Source organism: Pelodiscus sinensis, chromosome 3, assembly GCF_049634645.1.
Source record: "Pelodiscus sinensis isolate JC-2024 chromosome 3, ASM4963464v1, whole genome shotgun sequence".
NCBI classification, from domain to species: Eukaryota; Metazoa; Chordata; order Testudines; family Trionychidae; genus Pelodiscus; species Pelodiscus sinensis.
The window spans coordinates 70,043,093-70,066,682 of NC_134713.1; the positions used below are offsets into that span (position 1 = coordinate 70,043,093).

General features: G+C 40.5%; 1 protein-coding gene across 4 annotated transcripts in view; it reads right to left on the reverse strand.

The window, feature by feature from the left end:
- FBXL4 (F-box and leucine rich repeat protein 4) overlaps positions 1 to 23,590 on the reverse strand; it is an 84,378-nt gene that overhangs the window by 45,563 nt on the left and 15,225 nt on the right. For all 4 annotated transcript variants that reach the window (XM_075923920.1, XM_075923918.1, XM_075923919.1 and 1 more), the window contains 2 exons: positions 10,348 to 10,693; positions 4,383 to 4,627 (listed from right to left, as the gene is read on the reverse strand). In XM_075923920.1, coding sequence (XP_075780035.1) covers positions 4,383 to 4,627; positions 10,348 to 10,693 — 591 coding nt within the window. The remainder of the gene's footprint in view (positions 1 to 4,382; positions 4,628 to 10,347; positions 10,694 to 23,590) is intronic.

Here is a 23,590-nt window from a genome sequence, read left to right on the forward strand (position 1 = left end):
TAGAAGTTTTGTCTCAAGACAGAGTGAAGCGGAGGAGACTTGTAGATGACCTATGCTAAACATTACAACACTAAGAACTAAAAGTATAACTCAGTTCACTGATTTTCACTGTACAAGACACGAATTTAAAAAGTAAACAGCATAAAGGAGAACATTTAAATTAGATATTTCCACGGTTTCACTTTAATAATCAAACACAGGGCTCGACAAATTATACAATCTACTCGCCCATGGTGAGTAGATTGTAACCCGGAAGAGCCGGGTTCGGGCGATCTGCGCATGCATATAAAGATTAAAAAACCTATTTTCAAAATATAATTTTTAGGGATAGTGTTTCTTCAATGCAGAGGGATTTTTTCTCTTTTGTCCCAGACCATTTGTACATAGTCTTGATATAGTTCATAGCTTCACTTGATCTCTCGCCTTACTTTCCTGAGCAGGTGATGTCCATTTACCATGACATTCCATTTCTGGAATTAATTTACCATGTCTCTTACATCAACTGAATAATAATTTTGTTTACGATGTAAGACTTCTCATTGTCTCTTCCTGCTGATATGCTACACTTGTCATTTGGCCATAAATGCATCTAATACTCATTTCACTTTAAGAACAATGAGAAGTCCTGTGGCACCTTATAGACATGCATCTGACAAAGTGGGTCTTTGCCCAGGAAAGCTTATGCTCCAATAAATCTGTTAGTCTATAAGGTGCCACAGGACTTCTCATTGTTCTTGCAGATTCAGACTAACACGGCTACCCTTCTGATTCATTTCACTTTGTAATACCTGTAGGCTGTGTCTAGACTGGCCAGCCGCTTTTCTGGAAAAGCTTGCCAGCTGTCTACACTGGCCGCTTGAATTTCCGCAAAAGCACTGACTTCCTACTGTAAGAAATCAGTACTTGCGGAAATACTATTCTTCTCCCGTTCAGGCAAAAGTCCCTTTTGCGCAAAGCTTTTGCGCAAAAGGACCATTGTAGACAGCTCAGATTTGTTTTCTGCAAAAAAGCCCCGATCGCGAAAATGGTGATCGGGGCTTTTTTGCGCAAAAGCGCATCTAGATTGGCACGGACGCTTTTCCGCAAAAAGTGCTTTTGCGGAAAAGCGTCCGTGCCAATCTAGATGCTCTGTTCCGAAAATGCTTTTAACAGAAAACATTTCCGGAAAATCATGCCAATCTAGACGCAGCCACAGTATATCCTTTTTCCATTTCTGTTTCCCCACTTTTGTTTTACCCAAATTACAGGAGTTATTTTCTGTAATACTCTGAAGTGAAACAAGTTATGATATTCTTCTATAGCCCTAATGGATATTATCAATAAGTTAAATTACCATCAGCTTTGCCTCAGGATGTCTACATGCCTGAAGCATTCTATCGTCTCATGACAATACATGTTTGCTTTAGTCAGATTTCTTAAATTATTAAATATTTTCCATTTTATTCCCTTACATTTTAAAATATCAATTTCCAAGAATATGTAAACTTTGATCAGTTAAACAGGTAAACAAAGAACAATTATTACAAATAATTTACATATAGCTATTTTTGAGGCACACTGTCAATTTACATATGATATAACCCTGGCCCCAGTGAAGTCAATGGGAGTTTTGCCATTGACTGAAATGAGGTCAAAATTTCACCCATTGTCACCTAAATATTTTATTTTGAAATACATAGTTCACTTTTAGTTATCAAAGGTAGAGTAAGTAAAGTTGACAGGCAATGTATTTTGCTAACAACATGATTTTGTTATGTATTAGAGGAAGGTCCAATATCCAAATAATGGAGGCACGTGAAGCTGTATGTGGAATGCTAAAAGGCTACTTAATATATTTCCTCAGTTGAGGAGGTCCATCTCTATCCAGGAAGGGGACATATTACAAAAGGAATTCACACTAATGTCTGTGATAAATGAAATCTCCTCTAATATCTATGCTCCCTTGATACATACTCAAATTCATTTAGCAGTGACCAAATGGGAACCAAACTTCCCTTTGTTGACGCTAGAAAATGACAGAAATGGGTCAATGTCCAGTGATGAAAACAGAAATTTTGTCTTTTTAAAAATTATTTATAAAACCAAAAAGTGACGTCTCTATAGAACGAGAGAGGAAAACAGAACAGTGCTTCAAGATGCGTTCCCTCACAGTAAAGTCTTTCAAAAAAACTGGTCAAAACATATACATAATAGTATAAAACTCAGGAATGAAAATCCTGTATAAATGGTATATTTAAAAGAAACAATAATTTAGTTCAATAGCCCTGATTCTTACGGTATTGGTAAGCTGTATGACTAACAAGCCTTGGCCAAAAAAAACCCTCCCAAAAACCCAACTGACTACATGCACTTTTCCTGCATGACTCCTCAAAATACAAAAAAATAACAAATAGTTTTGCAGCATCTTAAAGACTAACAAAACATTTACATGGTATCATAAGCTTTTGTGGGCACAACCCTGACCCATCTACCCCTCTGAAGTCCTCAAAATACAGATTATTTAGGAATCATATCCAAACTTTGAGAGAACACTTTTTCCTTAAAATTGTTCACAATAAATCATGTTCACTTATGAACATAAATAGTCCGTGCTTATTCAGAGATTACTCACTAATCAAGTTATGAATATATAGCACTTACTCTAGAAATGCTGATTACCATGCAGCTATCACTTACATAGTGAAGTAAAAGGGCCAATCAGTATGAAGAGCTTTTCAATCCCATCCTAGACCAATAATGCCATGTTATTTTGTAGAGTGTGTAATCCTTTGAATTTGGTCAATTATTCCACCACCAATCATACCAATGTCTAACTATAATATAGTTAAAATATCATTCATTAGATTTTCAGAGATTAATCTGTACTTCACATGTAAAAATGAAAGTGGTACTGTATAGCTATATAAACTTGAATTGGAAGATATTTCTAGTTTTCAACAGGCAGAGATAATTGGCATCTATATGACAGCAGAAACTTCTGATGGGTATAAAGGTGTAATTTTCTATTTAAATTCATATTTTATTTCTAACTAAATGTATCTAACTGCACATCTAGCATTAGGAGATGCTTTTGCATATTAAATTACATAAGGTCTTATTTTTCTACAAATATACATATAGGAAAAGATGCACTTTGAACGATATTTAGAAAAAAAGGAGTTTTTAGAGTATTTTACACCATGAAAGGGAAAAGCATGTGGAGTACTGGAAAAATTTGTCAAACGAATGTGTTGGACTGGACAGAATTTAAAGAAAAAAGTTATATTAGACAAAACATTTCTCTTTTGTATCAGTTAAATTCAGCTTTGACCTGATGATTATCTTTTGTTTAAAAAAGTCATCTTCTGTTTACACTGAAGTGCTGTAATAGATACCATTTAATGCAAGTGTGAAAAAAAATCAGGAAATGATACATTAGCAAGCCAGGACTTGGTGATTGCATAGAAAAGTGTTGCTGCAGTTTTGCAACTTTTAATGAACTGCTACATAATCATTTTTCCAGTTTAGCATGAAGGTGCACGTGCAAAATTCCTGTTTCCAAAAGGACTAGATGCTTAAATAATTTTTTATTAAGATATTTTAATTTACATTACACTCCAATTATTACTTAGGGTTTTAAAGGGGGCTACGACTCTGGCTGCCGCTGCTACTACAGCAGCAGCAGCATCTGGAGCCCTGAGCCAATTAAATCGCTGGTGGAGCGCTGCCACTGGGGCATGGCTCTGGACGGTTGTGAGCCCCGCCCTGCCCCTTCTGCCCAAAGCCCTGTCCCTTCTGGGAGTGCAGAACATCACCAGGAGCCCAGTAAGGCTGTCAGATGCGCTGCAGCCAGTGTTTTGTCAAGTCTGGCCTTAAAACTGTTTGAGATGTTCTTGATAGTTCTTTCATACTGTATACGGTGAGAAATATAATCAGTTCAATATCACAGCAATTCCAAAAAATTCACATTTAATGGTTTCATCTATATCAAGGACAATTTTGAATGTATTATTTTTGAAGGACATTTTTTATAGCATGATTACAATAGGAGTCTCAATGTCCCAGAAGAAAGTTAACAAGAGTTTCTTATTAAGAGAAACTTTTCTGCATGCATCATTCGGCATGTGCAGATGAGATATGTTACATATATCTAATCTATCACATTCAACTGGCTTCTATTTTTGTCTGCAATCTCTCTTACTGTTTTAGCTGGAGAACATATTCAAGTGAATGATTTCCTACATCAAAAAATCCTCTTCGTGGTAAAACACAAAGAAGCTGCATGCCTGCCTTTTGATACAAGCATGAGGTATAAAGGCTTTTAAATATTTAATGATAAAATCACTGAATGGCAGCTCAGAAAACAGAACCTGCTTCAATACCTCAGTATATTGAGCACTGACCTGCTAAATCCAGAAACAGAGATGGCTCCCCTGTTTCCTGTCCAAGATAAATTCAGCCACTGGACGAGAGTGCAGCGAGACAGTAGGTATTCCAGAGATGAATCATTTATCTTCGGCCAGTAAGGTTGTAAACAGAGGTGAATGTATTGGAGAGGATCACAGCAATGCTGATGTAGTAGCTTACAAGTCTGTGCTAGTCTACACAGGTCTGGTATTGTAAGGTGACTCAAAATCAGCTGAATAAGCTGTATTAAAAACACACGAAAAAATCACAGAATTCAAAATTTGATGGGAAACTTAGAAAGCAGTAAGAAAATATACTTTAAATAAAAATATTAACTTTGCAATTCAAGCAGTGTCTCAAATAAATCACAGATTAATAATTGAATAACAAGCCACAACCTTATCACTTAGATAACATTAAGCAACAGAGGAAAAGCAGCTCTGGACATAAAAAAGCAGAACCTTTCTAACTATTAAAAAGCTTTCTTATCCAAGCTAAATTAAACAGTAGTATAAATGTAAACATTATGTAAATATACAAAGCTTCCTTCACAGTCTGCTCGGTGAGTTGATTAGACACTGAATTGACTTCGTCTCTCTTCTTCCCTCTGCACAGGTGCTGGGACCTTGGCTTGAAATAGTTTACATCATATATAGGGTTAACAATTGGGTTCAATGGCTTTCAGCATCCCGACTATACAGACTGTTCCAGCCTCCTTGCTCTGCTCCAAATGTCCCCAATTCTCTGATCTTCCTCTAATTTATCCCTCTGTTCCCTGCTATAAGATTCAACAATGCTTCAGCCTCAGCCCTACACTTCCAAGGCCTCATGGTTATGGCTGCAGTACGCAGATCACGTTTACAACTCTCACTTTCTGACTCTTTTTTTCCCCTAGACTAATCACTCCATTGCTTTGTACTTGGGATTCATCCCTTCTCTGTGACAGATTTAATTCTGATCACAAGTTCTTTAGCCAGTACCAAAGCAAACAGCCATGAATACTCCCCAACTTGCCTCCTCAGTTGTTAGGGTTGCCAGATGTCCAGTTTTGAGCTGGACAGTCCAGTATTTGAACTTTCTGTTCGGTAAACAAATTGAGAAAATATAAATGAGAAAACATAAATGTCCAGTGTAAATAAGATGTAGTGTAGATTGTGATGTAATGTCAAATGTGTCTGGTATTTTTTTGAAACCATCTGGCAACCCTATCAGTTGTACTACCCACCAGGACCGCCAACAGAACTACTGGGCCCTGGGCAAGTGCGGCAGCTGGGGATTAGCTTCCCCCAACCAGCTTTTCAGCACTACTCAGCCCACACTGTGCAGGGTTCCAGAAGTGATTTGAATGGTCTGGGCCTCCAGCCTTTGCTGAGATAGTAGAGGCAGTAGCTATTTAGTTCCAGGCCTTTTTAAATTGCATCTGCTCCTTTTGCTCCAACCCCAACCCCTGTGTTGGCAGCCCTACTACCCACCTTATTATACCTTTGTTCAATTATTCTCACTTACCCTACCCTATTCTACCTGTAAGTGTGTGCGTGTGTGAGTGTGTGTGTGTGTGTGAAGCCAGGTAAACACCCCCACATGTGCCTCATGCGTAGACCCCTCCACTCCCATTCCATTCCTGCACCTAGCAGGGCCGACAGCCACTGCAGACACAAGGGCAAGGTAGGAGGTGGCTTTGCACCCACAGAAGAGGCAAAGCTGAGGGCAGTCATTCCTTAGCCCCGCCCCTCAAAGATGTGCAGAGTGGTACTCTGTCACCTTTGTGGCAGTTCAAAGTAGCTCTGGGCTTCTTTGAATGGTTGGGTCTCAGGAGAATAGTCCCCTTTGCCTTCCCACCTCATTGGCAGGCCTGACTGCTCCCTACTTCTCACCCAGACCCCTTCTGCACCCATTTTTGTCATCATGGGTAGCTGGCTGGTGGTCCATGGAAAGGTTTGTGTTAAGCAGGTGGGCCTTGGCCTAAAAAGTTTGAGAATCACTGTTTTTAAGTGTTGTGTATATGAATAATAACTTCATGGGAATTGAGGTAGCATGACTTTAGATACGCTAATATTAAGTTCCTTGATTTCTGCACTGTAAAGAAATGCACTTCAAGCTACATTTGCTTAACAAAGTTCTTTGAAAAAGTAAGGAGTTCTGTGGCACCTTAGGGTACGTCTACACTACAGCATTATTTCGAAATATCTAATTTTGAAATAGTTATTTTGAAATAACGCGTCTACACACAAAATGCATTTCAAAATAGCATTTGGCTATTTTGAAATAGCGCATTCACACTGAGTGGACGCTGAATCACGTTTAAGGCCGGCCAGAACCAGGGCTGGCAGGGCATCAGGTCAGGAGTTACTTTGTGTGGCTGCTGCCTGAGGCTAGCTGAGGCCTGTGCTTAAAGGGATCCCACCCCCAGACAGCCGGTTCTCACGTTTCCCTGCTTGCTTGCCTACCTCGATGAGGGACAGCAAAGCATTTTGTCTCTGCGTGCTCTGGTTGCCCTCACTCAGGACACCACAGCACTCTGCAACATGCAGCCAGAGCTACCGTCGGACACTCTGGTGCTTCTCTTGGATGCGTTGCTGTGAGCCTGGCTGCACTTTCTGCAGGCTGCCATCCAGGAGGTCCATCGGGGGGGCTGTCAGTATCCAGGAGGCCCTGTGGGAGAGCTTCCACCGTGAGGAACACTAAGAGCCTCCCTGGTCTGCCCCACTGGAGGCTTGTGCCTCATTCCTCCCTCACATCCTTCCACTTATCCCTCCCTAACCCCCCTTCCTGATGTTAAATAAAATACATGTATTTTCATGAACACAAACTCTCTTTCTTTAACAAAACTGGGGGGGGGGGAGGGAAGGAGGATGAAACTATGGTAACACTGGGGAAAGGAGTCGGGAGAGGGGAGGGGGAAACCTGTGAGGAGGGAGCTGGAAGGGGAAAGCAAGGGGAAGAAGGGGGAGGGGAGCTCAGGGTTCAGGGTGTTGCCGGACCAACTTGATTTTCATGCAAACCTGTTTCTGGGTTCACATGGGGCCTTTGGTGGCCAGGCTGCCATAGATGGCTGCGTTCCCCCGTCTAGTGCGGATATCATGGACATTGGGGGCACCCCCCCAAAACTGAATAAGGTCCATGATATCCGCCCTGGACCAGAAAGGCGCCCGCCTTCTCCGGACCCTGGCAGGCTCCTGGGAGCTGGCAGACTGCTCCTGGGCAGCGGTGGAGGGCTGGCTGCCAGTGGCTTTCTGCCTCATGTTTTGGGGCCACTGGGTCAGGGGCAGTGACTGCTGGCTCTGGGCTGGCAGGCTTGGAGCTGGCACAGGCACTGTGGCCAGAGCCTACCCCTTTAAGGGCTCCGGAGGGGCGAGGAGGAGGGAGTAGAGTGTTCCTGGTTGAGGCCAGAGTGGCCACCAGGGCACCCTGGGAAGGGATGGAGGCTCCCCATTTCAAAATAAGTGTCTACACAGCACTTATTTCGAAATAGCAATTTAGAAATTGGCATTATTCCTCGTGGAATGAGGTTTACCAATTTCAAAATAAGCTCTCCATTAATTCAATTTAATTTCGAAATAGCGGTTGGCTTGTGTAGACGCTAGGAAAGCTGTTATTTTGAAATAACTTTGATGTGTAGACATACACTTAGAAACTAACATTTATTAGGGCATAAGCTTTTACCTCCAATATATACGTTTTCTCTAAAATTATTGAGGCACTTGTAAGCTTTCAGGTATTATATTTTTCAAAATCCACCCTAAGTATGCATTTTCTGAATACTCATTACTCCCAGGTTTTTTCCCCCCTCACTGCAGTACAACATCCACTGTTCACCTAAGATCTTTAGTGCATTATAGTGTTCTCCTTTTGAACAGACAAGCTGACCAACAAAGGAAATATGTGTCAGCAAAACTTACTTCTGGAATTATGCTGACATAATTTCTGATAAATGAACTGTAATCAAAACTAGAAATTGAGACTATTAAAATATGTCTAAATGGAAAAAATACTTTGATTTCTAAGCATTACAAACAGTGGCAAAGCCATGAAAAGTTTGCTAATCTCCCCTGCAGATGATTACAATCAGAGCAAAAGGCTATTGTCCACAATACAGTGTGCTCAACTGCTAGTGTAATACATTCCAGCCACTCCCCCTGGCCAATATAATCTCTGCATTGGTAACTTCAGGGAAGAAGGGAGACGAGTGGTCTATGGTCAGGACTACACTGGCAGAGAAAAGCTATGCAAGATACATAATTCCAGCTATGTGACTGGAGTCAATGTACCTTGCATTGATTTTCTGTGTCAGCCCAACAGCAGGAAGTCCACGGGAGAAATGCTCCCATTGACTTCCCTTATTCCTCGTGATAACAAAAGTACCCTGGTCCACGGGAGCACCCTCAGCGTTTGATTTAGCAGGTTTTTACTGGGGATGTGAATGATTAGTCCACTATCTGATAAGCAAATGCTTATCGGATAGTCAACACACTAGTCAACTGGTCACTTCCCCTGCCTCCTTGCTGCCTCTATCAGAAAGAAGCACTGGGCGTGGGGCAGCGGAAATGAGGAGACGGTGCTTCAAAGTGGAGTGCTGCATGGAACCCGGGCCCAGACCCTGGGCTCCACACAGTGCTGCCAGTTTGAAATGCCGTGTGGAGCCCAGTTGACCCCGGCCTTTAAGTGATGCTGCCACTTTGAAATGCTGCAGGGAGCACATGGCCAACGGGGAACTGGGGCTGATGCCCTTCAAAGGCAGAGGCGCCCTTATTGACTAATTGAATAGTTGATGTAAATTGCATCGACTATTTGATTAGCCGATTCATCTAAATTTAACATCCCTAGTCTACTAACCTCTCTAAATCGAATCCCAGAAGATGAATCACCAGAGCGTTGATCCTCTAGTAACTAGAGACAAGACCTATGATGGCCCTAAAGCTATTGCTAACCCTCCAATGCTGAACATATTCTCCCCATGAAACTTACAGGTGGCCCTTGCTTCCTCCATGCTGCAGAGGAGTGGCTCTGCAAAGGTACTCGAACAGCATAGCGAACCTGAGAATGGCCTTTGAGATTTTTCAGTATATTATGGCAAAAGCTGTAGATCACTGCTTTAGTATATTTTGTATTATGATGCCCTATGTCAGGGGTGGGGAACCCAAGGCCCAGCACTGGATACAGCCCTTGGCTTGTGTGGATCTGGGCTCCAAAGCCCAGGGTTCCCCCACCAGCATTGGGGAGCCCATGCTGGTGCTCCTGCTCCCTCCCCCTACACCACAGGGCTGGAGCACACAAAATCTACTAGACTGGGCCCTTAGTCTCTGGTGTATGAGGGGAATGTAGGAAGTGTCTGCTTCTCAGTCAGGGGCTACATGTCAGTGAGGGTTTGGTTTCTGGGTTGTGGTTTTTTTGCGCTTCTCAATCATGCATGGCTCCTATCTGACCCAAAAGGTTTGCCACCCCTCTCATATGTGGACAGGGACAATGGGAAAGATGAAGCATTTAACCTATTTTTAAAAGGATTTTTATATCAGTAGTTTGATTTTTAGTATTTTTCTTTCTCTTTTGTGTGACGTTTGGAATTTTTATTTTTCAAATTAAATAAATGCAAAGCCCAGCAGTGTGCGTGTCCCTGGCAAACAGATGACAAATTTTGAGTTTCATAGGCAGAACTGAGGGACTGTAGTAGCCAAGTTGAAATATACATGCTCACAATATGGTTACTGAGAAATAACTGTACAGCGATTATGCAAATACTTATGCATTGATTGGCTGATAATTATCAAAACTATAGTCACTTCTTATATGACTATTGAGAAATAACTATATAATAATTATATAAATAAGATACCCACAACCAGGATGCAAGAACTGCATAACCAGTAAGGAAAAAACTATAGCTTTGGATCAGTAACTGAATAGTATTTCAGCCTTCTGGTTGAAACAATTCCATTGTAGTATAAGCAGCAAATTTTTCCTTACCTCATAAGGCAGTTTATCAAAATACCCATTAGTTGTCATTTCCCTGAGAGCTGCAACATTGAACTGTTTATTAAGACTGTCCATTTCACAGCCATTCTTTTCTTCATCCTCATCTTCGTCCAAATCATTCATATTTATCATTGAAGTCTTAAGTGAAAGTACAGGTCTCTCTTTCACACCATGTAGTACTACTGCATCTAATTCAGTATAATAGTCCTGAAGGGAACTATTTATTTCCAGTCGAATTAGATTTGTGGGAAAATCTATCTGTTTAATGTAAGGTGTGAATTGGCGAGCCTGGGGAGAATTCACCTTGGTAGGTGCTTCTGACCAAAGGATTTCCCACCTACAAAAGAAAAATTCCACATATAATATAATGATTAATACAAAAAATATGCTGATGTAAGCAGGGTCTGAATGAAAGCTTCCATTACAGCCAGCTGAAAAGGGAAAGAAACCCTGGGTGTGTCTATGTAAATACAGTTTGTGCCTGCTTTGCTTTTAGATATTCAGCTGATGGAGCAGTGTTTTGCTCACTGTAATCAACTTGGCTGGTATTGGGTCACAAATTGTGTTAACACTAATTTCAATATCTACAATTATTGTGGGACTACAAAAGAAGAAAGTCTGTGATTAACCTGGCAAAAAGGAGAGACACATACTGCCAGTGTGTATAAAGAAACTTAGATGGACATAGGCTCCACTTCCAGAGCCCTGCGAGATTAAACTAGGACTCTGAATCAGCATGCTATATGCCCTCTAGGTGTGAGCTGTAAGACTGGTTTAACCTGTTTCTCCCCATGTTTGTCCAGAGCCAAATCCACCACAAACCCTCAGAAGCAGCAAACACATGGTGACTGAGCGCCAACAGTTTGGTGGCAGAGAAATGAGATGAGCAGCCAAAAGAGTGGTGGCATGATGAGTGGTCAGCAGAGCAATGGCAGCATGACGAGCAGCGAGCAGAGCGGAGATGGAGAGGCATAAGGAGCAGCAAGCAGGGCAACGGCAGAGAGGCGAGACAAATGGCCAGCAAGGCGGCACCAGAGAACAGCGGGCAGGCAGATGGTGAGTGACCAGCAAAATGAGTAAGATGCCTCTTTACCTCCCTCCACTCAGGATGGGAGGTGAACTCTGTGGATGCACCTCTGAACTCTGGGTCTGCTCTGACCAAGGGCAGAAATTTTGAGTGGTGTTCAGAGAAGGTTTGGACATGTGAAGGGAGCATTTACACTGCTGGACTTAAGAACCTGAAAGGAAAAGGACATTGCCCAGCCTACTAGGGGTGGGACTTTGCTCATTTTTTTTTGTTCTGAACTCTGTGGTGTTTTCCCAAATTAATGCCACAATATGTCCCTCTCCTTTTATTAAGAGTTTCTTTTCCACATTCAGACTCTGTGCTTGTGAGTGGGGAAGCATTGCCTCTCAGCAGTGCCCAGGGGTGTTATGTGAATTTTGCCAGGTTACCGGGTGGGGGGCTCGAATCAATTCTATAATGGATGGATGGAGAGGAATCCCTCGATATTGAGCCAAGCCCTGGTTGCTGCTGGCGTTACCTGGCAGAAGGGTTAAATTACTAATGTAAGTTTCTGAACTTACACACAATGTGCTACTCAGGCAAAAGTACAAGCATTTAGTAAGTTAGGTAAGTGGTTGAGAAGCCAGTTAAGATTGCTGTATTGCTGTATTTTCCCCAGACTTTAATTAATATCTGAAAAAGAAAAAAAATTAACAGGCTCAACAAATACAAGATTATACATTTGTGTACTTCCTTTGCAGTACTGACCGACAGAACAGGAGAAGTGCTCACAAACATACATGTGTGATCTTTTACTAACACAAAAATAATAAGCTTGTATAGTAAACATCATATATTAATATAAATATACTAAGTAGGGAACAGAGGATCACATGAAGAACCATACAAATACTTAGCCAAAACATCTAATTCCACTCCCTACAAATTTTTTAAAAACTATATACTAAAGACTATAGCATAAGGTTATTAAAATAGGAGCTGTAATAATTCAGTTAATAATTTTTAAAATCTCTGAGTTCTATTTTATTGATCTTCTGATCAGATAAGCAAGATTTATCTTTTAAGTCATCCATTAGAAAATGTTTTTTTGGTAAGGTCCTACCAAATTAATGGTCCATTTTAGTAAATTTCACAGTCACAGGATTTTAAAAATAGTAAATTTCATTATTTCAGATATTTAAAACAGAAATTTCATGTATGATTTCAAATATTTAAAAATGATATTTCATGTAACTGTAAGGGTCCTGATCCAAAAAGGGGCTGTGGGGGACTGCAAGGTTATTTTAAGGAGTCACAGAATTGCCCTCTTATTCTGCACTGAGGTCTTCACAGTTGGGCAGCCAGGCTATGTCTACACTAGCAGGTTATTTTGAAACAATAACTCCTGAAATAACTATTTCAAAAAAGCATGTCCACACTACAGAGAAATTAGTCTGAGGCAGGCTCCCTTAATGTGGATATGCTATCTCGACTGATAGCCCCAGGAAGCACTGGGGAGTAATTACTATGAATGCTTCTGAGGAGTAATTTTGAAATAACAGAACCTGAGTGTCCACACTAGCCCAATTTCAAAATAGGCGTTATTCCTCATAGAACGAGGGGTTATTATCTCAAAATAACAGCCTTGCTGTGTGGATGCTCACCTTGTCATTTTAAAATAACTCTGTAGTGCAGACATGCTCCCAGAGAGCAGTGGCTGGGTGTTGAAAGCCCAGCTCTGAAGGCAAGGCTGCCACCATCCGCAGCATAGAAGTAAGGAATCTAAAGGCATGGTATGGTATTGCCACCCTTACTTCTGTGCTCCTGTCTTCAGAGCTGGGCTCTTGGCCAGCAGCTGCCGTCTCTGGCCACCCAACTTTGAAGGTAGCCAATCCCCTTTTGGGTCAGGACCCCAATTTGAGAAACACTGTCTCCCTCATGAAATCTTTACAGAATAGGTAAGAGCACACAAAAGATCAGATTTTGTGGTCTGTGGCACGGTTTTTCACTGCCATGAATTTGATAGAGCCTTACTCAGTTGTGAAATATTATGAATATGAATTTAAAAACACAAACTTCAAGTCATCTTTGATTTGTAAATTTGATTTTTTTCTCTTTTGCAACAAGCATTTTTTTAAATTTTAATTTTCTTCATGCATCCTCTCTCATGTACCTTCTTCAATTATGGTAGTGTCATCAGCACCAAACCTGACATGGGGTAGTCCAGAGAGAGAAGAGAAACCCTATTCCTGACAAACCTGCAATGCTTCCCCACATCGTAGACAGGCCTGGGAATGTAGAGAGGTTTGCTCTTTAAAAGTGTTCTGCATACGCCAGGTGACAGGAAGTTTTGCAGGTGCTAGTCACAGCTGCTACTTCACACAGCTTCTGCTCTTTCTGCTTCTTTGATAAATGTACAGCAGTTACTGCTGCTCTTTCCAGTGGCATTTTACTCTGAGGATTCTCAGCACCCTTTATAAAAAACCAGTAAACTTTCACCAGTTGCAGCCCCCTTCCACCTCCGACTGTCCTAGTCCTAGCGTAAAAAAAAAATCTCACACAGCTGGCCATCATTTGTCACACTGCTCTCAGAGACAGGACAGTAACTCTGCATATGTGGCCGAAACAGAGTCCTGATTTACAGAGGTGCAACCTGTACTCAAACTCAGAGTGTGACTGGTGTTTGCTGACAGGCTGCTGAGGTAAGAATTGCTGGTCCAGGGCTGTTGCTATTCACAGATACTCAGGGTATGTCTACATTTCATTCCGCCTTCGAGAGAGGAATGCAAATGCAGACAAATGAAATTGCAAATAAAGCACGGATTTGAATTTCCCATGCTTCATTTGCATAATGGAAGCTGGCCGCTTTTTCGAAATAGCGGTATTTTGAGGATAAAACGGGGTTATTTCAAAAACACCCTTCCTTTTTGAAATGAGGAGTAAGGGTTATTTTGAAGGAAGGGTTTCTTTTCTAAATAAACCTTTTTTTTCCTCGAAATACGCTATTTCGGAAAAGCGGCCAGCCACCATTATGCAATTAAAGCGTGGGAAATTCAAATCCGTGCTTCATTTGCAATTTCGTTTGTCTGCATTTGCATTCCTCTCTCGAAGGAGGAATGCAATGTAGACATACCCTCAGCATGTAATCTGTATGTTGTCTGGCTGTATGAGAGGAGCCCAGGTTGGAAGCCACAACAGCAACGCATTATGAGGAACCCCAGGTTGCATGTCAGGAGCGAGACAGATCCTAACTGGTCTGAACTGCACCCTGGAAAGTCTTAATTACACATAAAATATCTCCTCTCTCTTTCTTTGGAAAACACTTCAGCCAAGTAAAAGAAATGGCATTGTTTAATACTGGATAACTAATATTCAGAATTTAGTGAATAGTGGATCACCTAGCAGATATCACTATAGAAGACTCTGCTCTAAGACTGTCAGTGCTCTCAAAGACTGGAGTTTAATTCTTAACCAAAAAAAAGATGGGAAATGAGGTTGGTGCCCTTAGGAAACATTTAACGTTGGGATTTGTACCTTGAGACTCGACCTTTTTGCCCAAACACTCATACTCCCACAATAAAAACAAACTTTACATCTTCCAATAGAATAAATTCTATTTGCTGACTTCTCTTTTGGGTCCACGTGAACAATAATCACTTCATGCTTTTGGATGGAGGATTGCTCTTTCATTAGCAGATCTCCTCTGTGGCATAGAAATATCTGAAGATCCAATACCATGTTAATCAAGCCTGTGATCTATAACCTCCTCAACCAGGGCATAAGGTAGAGACAACAAGAAGTTAGGAACAGGGACAAGAATCACAGGTTGGATTTTAGTAAAATATAGTGAGAATGTAACTTGTAAAACCATCATATACATAACACCAGCTGAAATGTGTAGCTTAGAGAGCACACCTTCTGGAGAAGCTATCCATCCCTCTATCAAGTGTCTAGTAGAGTAGAAGAGATGAAAGAATGCAGGATTCTGGATTTGCTGTAAGTTAAAGTTGTGATGAAAGAACTTCACATTTGCTTGAGTCCTGGCCTGAGGAATGGTTAGACATGATCATGTTCAAATCTGAAGAACTGTTTAGTGCCTTTTCAAGTGACTCCTTAAAAAGATTCTACTGATCAAATGGAACTTGAAACAAACTGTAACAGAAGCAGTGTCTGAAATTTGATTCAGTTGGCAGCTGTGTAGAAACAGAAGAACCTAGATGAGAATCTCTCTGTAGACAACTACAGGACTTAGCATTGCATGAAACATGAAGTTGGTTACAGAGTCACATAAGGGGCAACTACTCAGCCCATGACTGTTCCTATGGTCACAAAGCCTTTCAAACAAACTGTTACATCTTTTGATCCATAAAATCCTTCAAGGTCCTTGAGTTTAGAAATTTCCAGTGTGGAGAGTGAGTATAGCATTTTTTAGTTGATTTCCTGGTAGATCTTTTTTGCTCTGGATACGGCATTCGGAGTGCACAGCCTCTCCCAAAGACTGCTATGAGAAAAAGTCAAAAGAAACAAATCTTCCATTTTTACATCCTGGAAGGGTTCTGATCAACTGGAACATGAGGGAAAAGTGTAGGGAAAAGAAAATATCCATTAACTCATCCACCTTATTTTGCACAAAAGGCAGCTCATCACTAGATTTGGATAGGTCCAAGTATGACACTGACAGTTTATTCTTCACCACTAATAACTTAGGCACATGCTTGTGATAAGTTGCACAACTGCTCGGATCAGAGGCTGGCTGGAACTTTTGTAATGCCTCCTTTCTCATGGTGGTACTTGGAAAGGAGGAGATGAAGCACTAATGAAAAACAAAGCACCGAGGAACACTTACGTCACAAAATCTGGATGTTTAAGATGTTCCACAAGTTAGGGAAGGGGAGAAGCAGGGCCTTCTTTTTTTCCTATCGAGAAGCGAACTGTTTTGTCTAAGAGTATGGAATAAGACTCATTTTTAGGCTTCAAGAGGTTAATTAAATAACAGATTTTAGAGCTGGATGACTAACAGCATTGTCCATAGAATAAAAACATATCAATAGAGACAGTACAAGTCTAAGACTCTGACCAGATGAGACCAAACTACAGAGATTTTCATCTTCCCTTATACAACTCTGGACAAAAAAATCCCACATAAGCAGCAAGCAGATGAGACCCCACACCTTCAGCATTACTTCCCCTCTCATTGATCTGTTCTTCAAGTCTTGCAGTAATGCTTAATCTCATTTGAAAGACAGCAGGTGACAAACTGGCTGTGTACATCTGAAAAGCCAGGGCCTCCTTACGTAAGAGACTCCAAATCACCAGACAACCATTTTAAGCGAGACTGCTGAGCAGTGGAGACACAGCACAGATTTCTGATCTGTTATTGGCCTAACAGACACTGAAGAAACTGTCGACATGATGCATCTTGATTTTAGCAAGGTTTTTGACACAGTCCCACATGATTCATAAGCAAACTAGTGAATCATGGTGAAGATAAAATTATAAAGCATGGGCTCCCAAACTGGGGGGCATGAAGAAATTTCAGGGGGAACGTGAGGCAACCCAGCCCCCCTTTTAATTCCCCCCCTAAGTTTTGCTAGTATTTTTGTTTTTCGGTCCCGGTCAGTTCATTTTTTTTTCTTTTGTTCAACAAGTTTTGATGCTATTGGGGGGGCATGAGGGTTTCTCAAAAATCAAAAAGGGGGCGTGATGCCAAAAAGTTTGGGAACCACTGTTATAAGGGGAACTCACAAATGGTTGAAAGACCATACTCAAAAAGAAGTTATCAATGGTTTGCTGTCAACTAGCGGGGAATTATCTAGTGGGGTTTCACAGGGATCCGTCCTTGTTCTGCTATTACATAATATTTTCATTAATGCCTTAAGTAATGGAACACAGAGTATGCTTATATAATCTGAAAGCTGGGAGAGGCCAGAAGACAGGATGAGAATTCAAAACTATCTGGACAAATTGAAGATTTGGTCATATAGTTGGAAAAAAAGGTTAATATTCCAGGGTATATTAACAGGCCTGTCAAATGTATCACACAGTAAGTAATTTTCCCCTCTTTTTTTTGCCATTGGTGAGGCCTCAACTAGAATAGCGTGTCCAGTTCTGGGTGCCACATTTTAACAAAAATGTGGACAAATGGGAGAGTCCAAAGGAGAGCAATAAAAAGGATAAAAGGCTTGTAAAACCTGACCTATTAGGAAAGGTTAAAGAAACTTGACATGTTTAGACTTCAGAAAAGACTGGGGGGGGGGAGGTCGTCCTGATAAGTCTTTAAATATGTTAAGACAGTGTTTCTTAAACTTTTTAAGACCGAGGAACACCAAACACCAAAGATATTCTGTGTCTTATTTTCTATCCTTTTCTTAATAATTCCTAGCATCCTATTTGCCTTTTTGACCGCCGCTGCTCACTGTGTGGAAGTTTTCAGAGAACTATCCACGATAACTCCAAGATCTCTTTCCTGATTTGTCATAGCCAAATTAGCTCCATCTTACTGTATGTATAGTTGGGATTATTTTTCCCGATGTGCATTACTTGACACTTATCCACATTAAATTTCACTTGCCTTTTTGTTGCCCAATCACTCAGTTTGGTGAGGTCTTTTTGGAGTCCCTCACAGTCTGTTTCTGTCTTGACTGTCCTAAACAGTTTGGTATCATCCACAAACTTTACCACCTCACTGCTTACCCCTTTCTCCAGAATAAGTTGAAAAGGATTGGTCCCAGGACAGACCTTTGTAGGACACCACTAGTTACCCCTCTCCATTCTGAAAATTTACCATTTATTCCTACCCTTTGTTTCCTGTCTTTTAACCAGTTCTCAGTCCAAGAAAGAACCTTCCCTCTTATCCCACGGCCATGTAATTTACACAAGAGCCTTTGGTGAGGAACCTTGTCAAAGGCTTTCTGAAAATCTAAGTAACTATATCTACTGGATCCCCCTTGTCTGCATGTTTGTTAACCCCTTCAAAGAACTCTAATAGATTAGTAAGACATGATTTCCCTTTACAGAAACCATGTTGACGTTTGTCCAACAAATTATGTTCTTCTACATGCCTCACAATTTTATTCTTTACTATTGTTTACTATTGTTTCAACTAATTTGCCCGGTACTGAAGTTAGACTTACCGGTCTGTAATTGCCAGGATCGCCTCGAGAGCCCTTTTTAAATATTGGTGTCATGTTGGCTACCTTCCAGTCATTAGGTACGGAAGCCGATTTAAAGGATAGGTTACAAACCACAGATAGTAATTTAGCAATTTCCCATTTTAGTTCTTTTAGAACCCTTGGATGAATGCCATCTGGTCCCGGAGATTTGTTAACATTAAGTTTTTCTATTTGTTCCAAAACCTCCTCTAATGACACTTCAATCTGGGACAGTTCCTCAGATTCATCACCCACAAAAGACGGTGCAGATTTGGGAATCTAAAACTATGGTACGCCCACATCTTGAATACTGTGTACAGATGTGGTCTCCACAGCTCAAAAAAGATATTTTGGCCTTGGAAAGGGTTCAGAAATGGCAACTAAAATGATTAGGGGTTTGGAACGGGTCCCCTATGAAGAGAAGTTAAAGCGACTGGGACTTTTCAGTTCAAAAAAGAGGAGACTGAGGGGGGATAGGATATAGGTCTATAAAAGCATGAGTGGTATGGAGAGGGTGGATAAAGAAAAGTTATTTATTAGTTCCCATAATAGAAGAACTAGAGGACACCAAATGAAATTAATGGGTAGCAGGCTTAAAACTAATAAAAGAAAGTTCTTTTTCACACAGCATGTAGTCAACCTGTGGAAGTCCTTGCTACAGGAAGCTGTGAAGGCTAGGACTACAGCAGAGTTTAAAGAGAAGCTAGATAATTTCATGGAGATTATGTCCATGAAAGGCTATTAACCAGGGGATAGAAATGGTGTCCCTGGCATCTGTTCATCAGAGGCTGGAGAAGGATGGCAGGAAACAAATTGTTTGATCATTGTCTTTGGTCCACCCTCTCTGGGGCACCTGGCATTGGCTGCTGTCGGCAGACAGGCTACTGGGCTAGATGGACCTTTGGTCTGACCCAGTACAGCCATTCTTATGTTCTAACAATATTTTTTTTTTATGAGGAACACCGAGGTTTTTGTTGAGCAAAAAAAAGAAAAGGGGGGGGGGGGCTGACAGGGAAAGTTATTGACCCTCCTCCTCCAAAAATAAAAGGTTGGGGGAAAGTTATTGGGGGGATGGGAAAAAGGTCGCCTGCCCCTTTAAGGGCAGCCATTTTTAACTCCGTTGCTCTCCATGGGACACCTCCGACTGCCTCACAGCATGCTGAGTTAAAGGATGTTATACAGAAGTCAGTGATCAATTATCTTCCACCAAATGTAAGACAAGACATAATAGGCTTCATCTACAGCAAGGGAAATATAGGTTAGGCATTAGAAAAACTTTATAAGGATAGCTAAGCTGTGGAATAGGCTTCTAAATGGAGGTTGTAGAGTCCCTATCACTGGAAGTTTTCAAGAGCAGCTAAAACAAACACTCAGAGATGGTGTAAGTATACTTGGTCTTCATTCATTACAAGAGGCTGGACCAGATAACATCTGAGATCTGTCTCCACATTATTGTAATTTTAGTGCCCGCCTCCCTCCTCATGCTGTGGATAGCTGCAAGGAATTCTAAAACAAGATCCTGTGATATCCTAGGTAACCAAAATGCTACATTGGAGGAAACCCAAACCTTGGAGATTCCTGCCTGGAAAAAAGAGGGCCTCAAAAGTCGTGAGAAACCTTCACCTGCTTTGCACAGAGGCAAAAGACTGTCAACAGGAAAGTGGTATAATTTTTTTCTCTGCTTGAGTAAATTATTTTCATTATTTTTTATCCTCTTAGAGCTTCTTTTAGTTTAGTAAGCAACTTGTATTCCTTTTATATGTCAGTTTACCTCAGTAACTAGCTTATTCTGCCAAGATTAACCTGATCAAGGAATAGGCAGACTTTCAGATAATTTTTTTTAAATCCTTAAAAATTAAAAGGCATATTATTTCTTAGTAGCAAAGGGAATGATATGGATTAAAAGTTTAAATGTTTTCATTAAACACATTTAGTTTATTATATCAATAAATAATCTATCATTATTTTCTTTTAGTCCTTTCATTACTATCCTAGAAATTATAGCACAATATTACCAAACTTGCACACTAATGTTTGGTTGTGATATATATGAGTAGTTAAAACAAAGAGAAATAAAGAAAAACCAATTTTTGTAAATAGCAGTGAACAGACAACTGAAACTATTTTAATACAAATTTGTAGTACTTGAATGGCTTCTAGTTTGTTTCCCAAATTCATAAAGACTGAAAGTAGCTGATTTTTTCAGTGTACATATCTGCAAATGACTTGCATGTTATAATGTTTTGAATTCTGTTATTTCTTGGTTAGAAAGGTAGTGAATTAAATGTTGATTGTTTGGCCTATTATTGTTCTTTCAACTTGAATGTATTACTTTTCAAGTATATAGATACTTATTCAATAAGTGGGGAAAATGTAAAACAAACTGTACCTAATTGCTTCAACAAACTGATACAACAGTCCAAAATAAATTGTGACAATAACACACCTCTCCTCTTATGATTTATGCACTCACATAAGTCTTAAGGAGGATAGGGTACCAATTAATCTAAAAAATGTACTAGTCAACTGAATCACTTAAGTAGCCAAGACATAAAGGCTTTCTAAGAACTATCTGCACTGCCATGACAGGCCCCTCTAATCAATTTTAAGAAGTATAAAATGTGTGCACTATTTATTGTATTCAACTTTGGACTGTAATGTATTATTTTAAATTTAATGTATTTTCTAAATTAATTTACTACAGTATCTCTGTTGCTGTTAACCTTCTTTCTGCTCCTGAACCAACTTTACTTTTTTTCTTTCCTATATTGATCATTAGGTAGCTTTGCTCCATGAAGCTGTCGGCATATTTTTCCTCTTCTCTTTCTCACCCCCTCTAGCCCTTTGCACCCTTTCTATTTTTCCCTCAAAGAATGTGCTTTACAACCTTTCATATTTTTTTCTCTTATTGCTCTCCTTCAATCTCTCTCTCTCTACCTTATGTCTTGTCATTGAGAATTCTGAGTACAGCACAGATCTGCAAGAATCAGGTCAGTTTTATACTGCTTCTACAGTTTTTTAAAAACCATGTGCAAGTGCAAAATCAAGCACTGTATGTCTTCTCTGGGAAGTGAACCCAAAATTATAAATGAGTGGTGACGCCCACCCTCCAAACAGACATCCAATCCATCCCGTTCTGACACCTTTTTCTGAGTTCACCTTTCCCATCAAGGGCCATGATGCCAATTCTATCACACAGTTTTGAAAAGTTTCCTAAGCAGAATATAAACTTCAGTTTCCCACAGATTTACTAATAATGGGAATGAAAACCAACAAGATCCTAGTTAGTTTTCACTCTACTGTGTTTGACAAAGCTATAAGAAGCAGCAGACACACTGAAGACATTTAGAAAAAACATATTTACACAAGGTTCACATTTGGAATGTTATCTCTGCAATCACAGGGTACGTCTAGACCAAATGGCTCCGTCGACGGAGTCATGTAAATTTGTTTGTTGGGCAAAGGGAAATGAAGCCACGATTTAAATAATCGCGGCTTCATTTAAATTTAAATGGCTGCTGCACTGAACCGACAAACAGGTGATCATCTACCTCATCCTACGAGGCATAATGGGGAGGTCGATAAAGGGCTTTCAGGTCGGCGCGGGAGCTTCCAGACTAGCGCGCTGAACTGACAAACAGCTGTTTGTTGGCTCAGCACGGCAGCCATTTAAATTTAAATGAAGCCGCGATTATTTAAATCGCGGCCTCATTTCCCTTTGCCGATCAGCCTAATCTACATGGCTCCATTAATGGAGCCATGTAGTTTAGACACACCCACAGAGGTTAAAGTGCTCCCCCTTCTCCTGCTACAAAATTAAAGTTTCAGTTCTACGGAAGCTGATGGAACTTGCCCAGGAAAGCTTCCTGATCTATTCATGATGGGGCAGATTTTTACAAGATTTGTAAAAAGCTAATATTTTTCTAACACAGCTGCTTTTAGAGATGGTTGGAGGCTAGATTCTCTACTGTATTCCTATGAGGCTCATAGGTGCAAGAATCCGGTCATTGACTCTCTGAAAACTACCTCAGGGTGAAAGACTTTTAGCGAGAATAAATCTAGTTGTGCTGTCTCCTGTGTCAACATTCACCAATGAAACTATGCCCTTCATATGGCTGATATATTCTTTTTCAAGCTTACATGTGAAATACTTTTAATAGCATGTATTCCTTTTTGTTCTTGCTCTATAAAATTTCCATCTCCACTACTCAGCTTTTAGATAGTACTTTTCATTCACAGATGTCAAAATGCTTTACAAAAGATTTCTGTATGATCCCCACTTTACAGATGGAGAAACAACAAATAAATGATTTAATCAAGATCACCAGACTAGTCAAATGGCTAGAAATAGAAATGGTGTATCCCAAGTCCCAGTCCAATGCCTCATCTAGTGCACACAGTGAATGCTAATGAATAAACATTTGTAACATTAATGCAAGAGAATGATCAGAAATGCTTAAAAAGATAGTAATACCAGAGTCTGAACTCAATACTTTTTAAATTAAATCAGCCACTGGGCCTCATTTAATGTCTGTAACTCACAAGTATTGTTTTACCTACAGAGATCACCCTGAATACAATATGATTACACTAAATAGTGAGGATGATTAAAAACTGAATAAGGGATATAAAATACAAATTAAGGACTAAATGCTGCCCTCACTTAGAGGTATGCACTTTCACTTAGTCTAAGATCTTAAATAAAAGGAAATATGTACAAACTTATTAAAGGTATTAACGTCGTAAGTAGGGATGTCAACATGTGCTTGACTATATGATTGACCGATAAGCCTAGGCTTATTGGTTAATCTTATCGACTACACACATTTCCCCTCCCCTCCTTGCTGCCTCTGTATCAGTGCCTCTGGAGCAGAAGCCAGTGCTGGGGAGAGCTGGCTTAAAAGCCGGTTCCTCCCAGCACCAGCTCTGCAGTTTCTGTCCACGGGGGGTCCAAGCGCCCTGCAAAAAGAGGCTACTCTGTGAGATGCAGAGCAGCCTCTTTCGGCAACGAGCCTGAGCCCACCATGGGCAGAGGCTGCTTCTCAGTAGCAGCCCTTGTCCACGGGAGGTCCAAGCT